General features: G+C 33.3%; 1 protein-coding gene across 1 annotated transcript; it reads right to left on the bottom strand.

Moving 5' to 3' along the window:
* Nucleotides 1-4240: 4240 nt before the first annotated feature.
* On the bottom strand, nt 4241-8080 carry LOC107758344 (membrane-spanning 4-domains subfamily A member 4A-like). Its single transcript, XM_016576057.1, has 8 exons — nt 8003-8080; nt 7463-7673; nt 6827-6937; nt 6663-6731; nt 6259-6402; nt 5865-5978; nt 4556-4636; nt 4241-4330 (listed from the first exon to the last, which is right to left on the bottom strand). Exons 2-8 carry the CDS (start codon nt 7646-7648, stop codon nt 4259-4261), a joined length of 777 nt encoding a protein of 258 aa, XP_016431543.1. The 5' UTR covers nt 7649-7673; nt 8003-8080; the 3' UTR covers nt 4241-4258.
* Between the last annotated feature and the right edge of the window lie 346 nt (nt 8081-8426).

Here is an 8426-nt window from a genome sequence, read left to right as displayed (position 1 = left end):
CTCCAATCCTTCTTCTATCGTTTCAAGTTTATCCATTATTCGAATGCAAGAAAAATATACGTTTTACATGTAGTTACGTTATGATACGTAATCAGAGGGTGGGGAGATGAGGGGACTCCCCCCGGTCTATATGTGTCTGCATCTGCTAAATTATTTTTTTATTTCCAGTGGATAGGAGTTAAAACTCCCACCCGGTTGACACTACTCCAATAACAGACCATGCAAAATACCCAGCGTTATTTGTTTTCCGTGCCTTTCTGAATACAGACACCAACCCATCCCTGCACATCACATCCCCTGCATAGCCTGGAACATAACATTTATTTCCATGATCTGTCATTTTCGCTATTATCCTCGCTTGTTTCTTCACAATACCTGCAGAACTTCTGATGATTCGGCTGTGCAGGTTCGGCTGGCGGCTGGCATAGAACAGCGAAATATAATTGACAGCTGAAAACATAACATGTCCACCTTCTTGTGTCAATTAATACTTGACAAGAATTTTCCAAGTCATTTTCCAAAATGTCATTTTAGAGCTAGTAATGGAGGCTCGAGCCATTGAAAAGTTTGTGCATCTCTCAAAAGTGTTTAGCAGCAGCATCTCTACTAATAGAAAAACCTGTAATACTGGAACTGTCTGCCAGTGTTGGCATTTTACAGTAATAAGGCATAAAACACTGTTCATTTTCCAAAGGTGGCGTATGTTCCACAAGTTTTACCTGCACAGCCCTGTGATGTTAGGCCCAATCATTACCATGATCCTAAGAGCTCAGAGGTAAGAGAGGCTTGAAACACCAGTTTTTAATTGGACTTAGAGTAAAATGGTACACAAAACAATGAAAAACACAAAACATCATTTAGATTTAGTGTTGAGTGTCCTTGTACTGGAAATGTGTAAAGAACTGAGTAATTGGTGCAGTAATTGTTTATTATCAATGAATTAACAATCAATAATTAAGGAAGCTAATCATAGAGATTTTTTTATTGCAGATATCTGTGATCAGCAACCCTTCCATGAATCACCAACCTGCAGAAATTCCTCCACAATACAGTGAAATATGATCATGCATTTGTGTGTGATGCTTTCTTGGGACACATTGGCTTCCCAATGATTTCCTGTCCCTTACTGCTATTGTCCTGTCATTAGAAAAAAGAACATGAAAGCAAAGTAGATATCACTTGATCAGATAATAATTAGATTTTTTTTTTTAATCATATGTTTAAGCAATAACTATTTAACTATACTAATAAATACTATTTCCTGATTTTCTTTCGTTAGTTGAGTCAAAGTTGCCTAATCATAAGTTAATCTGGGTACATTGTTTTGAAGTAAGTAATTACTTAATACTGTATAATCTGTAAGAAAAAGTATACTAAATAAAAATGGCTTATTCTTGTCTCTTTTTTTTTTTTTTACTTGAACCTTTATGTAATTAGACAAGTTAAGGGCCTTAGCCCTTCCTGATTAGAGTTTCTTTTAGCAAACTTTGCCTTACTTAACTTTGCCAGTTTAAGAGTAGATTCTTGCCTACTGAATTTAAATGCAGAATAAAATAGCAGCTGTTATTGGTATAGCAGTATTTCGTATATAGCATAATGTTAACTGAAAAGGAGAGAAACTGCTAGATGTGATGATGATAGCTATGTTTACCTCAGACATGGCTTTTGATGTGGGCACAAGGGTGGGAATGACTTGATGTTTTTATAATGTTTGTAGGCTCTTTGACAGTAAATGAGCATTTTGCTTTATGGGTATTGGAAGGAGGTACACTAGAACATTGTTTTGTGGGTTTTAAATGTATTATCTTATAAAAGGGAAGGTATTGTAAGTGTCACGCATTTTTTTCTGCATTTTTGTTTCATTTTGTTTTAGATTAAAATTGTATTAAAGGGGTCATATGATGCAATTTCAAGTTTTCCTTTCTCTTTGGAGTGTTACAAGCTGTTCGTGAATAGATAAGATCCCTAAAGTTGCAATGACTAAAGTCTAAAACCCAAAGAGATATTCTTTATAAAATTTAAGACTTGTCCACACCCTTCTAAAACGGCTCGTTTAAACACGCCTACGTCTTGGAATATATGACCCAAATAAGAATTTTCACCGGATATCGTCATCTGAACAAGCAAGTAACAAGTCTACCACGTTTGTTCTGACCAAGTGAGGAGAAAAGCATTACAATAAATCGTGCTACCAATGGTGATTTAATCTAACGATCAAATAGCTCATATCACATCAAACTGTGCAAATTATTATTGTTATACTTTATTCTCAGATTATTAATGTTAACAACATCAGCATTGCGTGGCTATGAGTATAGTGTGTTTGTAGATTTCAATTTCTGTACAGTCTAATCTCTAATTGTCATACCATTCGAATTTCATACCAAGATGATATTCATATTCATATTCATATGCTCCCTTCAAACTGGTTATCTTTAAAATACAAATCTTGTGTAATCCCAGGCTATCTGTAATCAGAAGCACATTTAAAACTGGAATATAATTAAATTTCATTCACATGTGTTTCATATAATCCTTTCTGGTTTGATTTTGAAATCATTTGAAAAATGATTTTTTTGGTTGTACTTGCTCAAATATTTATTTTGGATCATTTTTAACCAAAAAAAGTTACGGACTGCAGCTTTAAGTACAGTAACGAAGTAAAACTACTTCGTTACTGTCCAACACTGTGCTATGACAAGTCTCAGTTAGTAAGTTTTTTTTTTTTTTTATTACTGTTTAAAATCATATTTTCTGCTAGAAGAACAGTTAAGCAGTGCTGCCAACTCTCACGCATTCAGCGTGAGACTCACACAATTAACACTTTTCTCATGCTCTCACGCCACACGTTCATTTTCTCATGCAGTGAAAATCACCCCAAGTTGAAACTGTATTAATACGATATTGGCGAAACAGATTGGTTCAACGTTCCAGTGCGTATTTGTGTTTGCACTCTGGAGAGCCTCAAAAGTTTCTATTTACAACTTGTTTTTGTAACATTGAGCAATGTAGCCAATCACAGGCATATGTGATTCTTGAACACCTTGGATTGGCCATTCCTTCAAATGAGTCATTTCACTCATGGCTAAACGCCGGATTTTGTTCTGCACGCTCGCGAATCCTCTCACCGTAACAATATGTGAATAAGAAGTTCATTGATTATAAAAACTAAATAAAAACTTTGTGAGATCACGATGAGCTGAAGTGACTAAATAAAGGAAGGACTATTTGCATACTTTCTAGGCTAAATATAATCTGTTTAGTATTTGAATAAACATTTTGTTTGTTTTTTGCTGCTAATGCAGCAAAGTTTCGGGAGTGACATATAAAGCTCTCATTCATTTTCTAATGGGAGAAAAATATAATTTGCCAAAATGTATGTAAATGCAGACTATTAGAGTAATAGAAAAATATTTGAATTTTTGTGTCAAAATATATTTTTAAACAAGGTGGCAATTATTTATAAATATAGTAAATGTTGCAATTCTCTTACTTAAGAAATCAGCTTAACATTTTTGGGTAGCCTGGTCTATCTGCCAATGTGCAAATACTGTAGCTCATGTTTCTTGAGTTCTCAGCAGAGAATTTCAGTCACATTTTGGCACCTCATGGTGTAAGTACAGTTCTCAGAATTTAACTTTAGGTTAAAGACATGGCTGAAACAATAAAATTATACTAACTTAACTCTAACATAATCCCTGTTTAAACTCTTTCATATCTATAGTTGTATATGTTTACTATGTTTAAAGCAAAAAAGAAGGCTATTTTTAATGGGTTCCATCACCCATGTTTAAGAAACACATTTTCCTGTTTTAATGAAGTTTTAATTTGTATGTCCTCCAGGAGATTGATATTCTACTTCCAGGCCATTGTTGTAAATAAGAATTCATTAATCCAAGTGACTTGCATGGTTAAATAAAGGTTAAAGACAAGAATAAGCCATTTTTATTCAGTGTATTTTATTCTTACAGTATTACAGTATTGTCTATTACTTGTTCAAATCAATCTATCCAGTTTCACTGATGATTAGGCAACTCTTTGACTTAACTAAAGAAAGAAAATCAGGAAATAGTATCTATTAGTGTCTTGAATAGTTATCATTTACACATATGTGACTTTTAAAAAAATCTGTAAAATCTGTAATCTGATCAAGAGATTTCTTCTTTGCTTTTATGTTCTCTATTCTAATGATAGTACATTAGTAGTAAGGGACATTAACAGCACACATCACTGACCCCTTTTTACTATTCATATTTATTTATATTTCACTGTATTGTGGAGGAATTTCTGCAGGTTGGTGATTCATGAAAGGGTTGCTGATCACAGATATCTGCAAGGAAAAAAAATCTATATGATCAGCTTCCTTACATATTGATTGCTAATTTATTGATTAATAAACAATTATTGCACCAATTACTCAGTGCTTTAGACATTTCTAGTACAAGGACACTCAACACTAAATCCAAATAATGTTATGTGTTTTTCATTTTTTCATATTTGTTGTGTATCGTTTTACTCAAAGTCCAATTAAACTGGTGTTTCAAGCTTCTCTTACCTCTGGGTTCTTAAGATCATGGAAATGACAGGGCCTAAAACCACAGGGCAGTGGAGGTAAAACTTGCGCAACATATGGCACCTTGGGAAAAAAATGCACATGTAGCGTTTTATGCCTTCTTACTGTAAAATGCCATAAATGCAATAACACTGACAGGCAGTTCCAATATTACAGGTTTTTTTGCTATTAGTTTAGATGCTGCTACTAAATGCTTTTGAGACTTAGGTCATTTACATACACTTCAATCTCTGTATATCAATGGCTCAATCTCCATTACTAGCTCTAAAATGACATTTTGGAAAATGTCAATATAAATATATATATAAAATATATAACAATAGATATATACAATTTATTTAAATACATTTTCTTGAGAGAAAATCTAATTACTAATACATACTTTGTTCTCGAAGTTGCTTTCTTGAAAGTGTCACTTCTAGCAAGTCATGTGAATTAGGGCATTACACTTAAGATTTTAAAGGACAAGTAGCACCACTGCAACAGGGTGGAGTGGAGTTTGAGACACATTAATGGTTTTATACATAAAAATATGTATCATAATTGTATTTTATGCATTTTAAGAGAAAGGGTAAATGGGGACCATGGAAATCTGTCAAGTGCTTTAGTGTTTTTTTATTATTTTTTTATGTATTCTTAGGTACTAATTATGAGTTAATGAGGTACACCTATGCATGTAAAACCATGTGGCAACACAGCAGTTGAACAAATCGGTTGAATGAATGACTGAATGATTCACTCATTAAGGCTGTGACTTCCTGCCACCTACTGGGGTATTTAGTTTCATATTTACAGTAACATTAATACCCATTTATAATGATTTTTTATAGTGTTGAATCAAAATATTCATTTCTACAGGTACTTTTTGTAGTGTCTATTCAATGCTTTTATCATTTAACACAATAATGACTTTAAATGATTTAAAGTCATTAATCACTTGACAGTCCTATTTTTTATGTTCAGTTTGTGGAAAGGAGTTCAGTTAGAAGGTCACATACAGCTTCAATCAGAAGTTAGAAGCTCATGTACAGTTATAAGGTCTGAAGAGACTCATGTGAAATCATATAGGAGAGAAGCCAGTCAGTTGAGTTTGTGACAATAACTTTTACAGTGTTTGGATTTTGTTCAGTCTTTAACTGTGTATGATAATTACTTCAATATCGTCTCTTGAGCGAAGTGCATCGTCACACCCCTAATATTTTTTTTTATATTTATATTTTTCACGTGGCCATAAAATCCACCAAATAGTAGCAATGACCCATATAGTCAGTTGATTTGATGCATTACTCACCTGTGGATAACAGCAGGAGGTGGCTTTACAGGCAAATGATGATAGATAGATGGAGATGATAAACTCAAGCAAGGCAAATATCAGCCAAACACTACCGATTCCCCTGAAGAGGGTCTGAGAGAAAATACAACATCAGCTCAAATAATAATAAAATAATTGATAATTAGTACTCACACTGGAATGCTGGCTGCTTAATGTATAATGTCAATGCCTTCTTGCATTATAAATTATCAGAAATATAAGATAAGAGATCTATAAACTACTTCTGAAATTTTGGGGGGAAAAAGACCCGATGACTTAATGCATATTAAGGATTGACTTTTGAAAAGTGTACTGACCACACAGTCATCTTAATGTAATTACTAAATAAATGTGAATGGAAAAGGTGACATACCTTATACCTTTCCTCTAAATCATAACAGTCATATCTGCAGTAACTTTGGTACACTGGTCCTATAGCCAAATCAAATGAAATTATAATAATTGCAATGCCTGCAGTTAAAGCACTGAAAATGTTCATTCCAAGTGAACCTTTCACCTATAGGCAGAAAAAAAACGACATAAAACACATTCATAAATTAGGAAGAGCTGTAACACATTTTGTTAACATATCATGTTAACGTAGAGTTTTTATAGATAGAAGTAAAATCAGAAAATATACATTTCATGATAAAGGGGGGGAAACTGTTTCTAGCCATTACTGAAAAAATGCAATACATATTATTATTATTATTATTATGTCACCTGCCAGTGTTGGGCAGCTTGAACCCTTATAAGTAATAAGTGTTGTGTACATACCAAACACAAACCAGAGGGTGAATTAAGTTTGTTTTCGGCAGCAATGCAGAGTGAGCCTGCAATAATGTACTGAGAGGAGAGAGAAAGGCAAAAATTAAGGCTTCTGTTGGAAAATGTAGCTTGAATTATAAAAGAAAGATCACTTAATTGTAATTGTTCCTTACGATGAGTGACCCCCAGTAAGGAATACCAGTAAAGACAGTTATGGATTCCGCATGAACTGTAGACACGATTCCAAGCAGGAAAGTCAACAGACCAATCATTACCTGGACAGTCTGTGGGGGACAAGAAAAATGTACAAGAGTGTCTTTTATAAAGTAAAACCATTTCAAATTTTGGGAATCAATATAAAATGTACAATATAAATTTATGGTGACTGTAGTTATGGACTTACGATTGTACTAGAAAAAAATATCCCAAAAAATATTCTACAAGCATGGAACTCTCATTGTATGAATTCACATACTGATTTGCGTTTGAGCCAAATTTGTCCATTAGTTCACATTTTTTTATAGTTTGCAACTCCTAAAACATTCTTTGTGACTTTTATGTGACTGGTACACTGTAAATTTTAATCTGTAAATAATAAACCTCATCTTATATTGGACTTCATCATCTTACATTGCGTTATCACCAAGGCAATAAGTTTTGCAATAAGTACAATGAAAAAATGCTACGTATGCTTTAACGTACATACTCTTTTTTTAAATTATTTTTAAGAATTTATTCATGTAATGTTTCTTACTTCACACTTACATACGCACATTAAAGTCTATTAAGGTTTCTAAAAAAATTCCTACCCCAAGGGCTTTTGGTTGGCCTTTCAGAAATGCCTGAAGTCCATGAAGAGGAGAAACTCCTACTACCTGTTGGACATAAACAGGCACAGGAGCATTTGTCACAGTCCCAGCTGGTGTTGTTTGTGTTGGTGGTTGAATCTGGATGACGAGTGTTGAAGAGTTCACGGATAAGACCGTTTGGGACATTCTTGTTTCCGAATCTGAAATTTACCTATACAAAAATCATAGTACATCAAAACATGTAAATGTGTGTGTGTGTATATATATATATATATATTCAAAACAGATAACATACTATATAAATACAGTGAATGTTTAAATTAATCTACATGTACATCCTAGACATTTAGCAGATTCTCTTTTCCAAAGACATTTACAAAAGTACCTTACCAGCAATTATAGAATTTTACAAAATCAAAGAAATCAATTCATTAATAGCATTTAGTTAAAAACCAACTACAACAAAATGCAGACATAATGTAAAGATTGGTATTTGTATAAAGTTAGTCAAATTTAATGTAAGTATATAATATGTTTTACCAGAAACTCTCTTCAGTTTGCTTTGTAGAGTCACTTTGTTCCGTAGTCGCACTTTGACACTCCTCCTTATCACCTGAGCTTTATAAAACGCAAACCTGGCCACTGCTACCAGGAAATATAAAAATATCTTCCCTTTCATAAGATAAGATGAATTTACGATAATAAACAATAGTATTCATGAATGTTTTTATGTTGTGCATTATAACAAGTAACCTACCTGCTGGTTTAGAAACTGGTTTGTACATATTGATAAATAAACAAATAATGATCAGAACAGTGATTTGTGACCCAATTTATGTGGTAGGTAATGTGGATTTTACTAACTTGTTAAGGTACTTAAGGCTAAGTACAATATCCCATCTGGCCTGAACTTTAGTCATGACATAATTCTAGCCCTGTACCACAAAGCTAATGCAAATGTGAT

The sequence above is a fragment of the Sinocyclocheilus rhinocerous genome, unplaced genomic scaffold (genome assembly GCF_001515625.1).
Source record: "Sinocyclocheilus rhinocerous isolate Xijiao unplaced genomic scaffold, SAMN03320098_v1.1 scaffold4823, whole genome shotgun sequence".
Taxonomy (NCBI): domain Eukaryota; kingdom Metazoa; phylum Chordata; class Actinopteri; order Cypriniformes; family Cyprinidae; genus Sinocyclocheilus; species Sinocyclocheilus rhinocerous.
The sequence above is the reverse complement of the archived record's forward strand: the minus strand, read 5'-3'. Positions and strand labels throughout refer to the sequence as shown.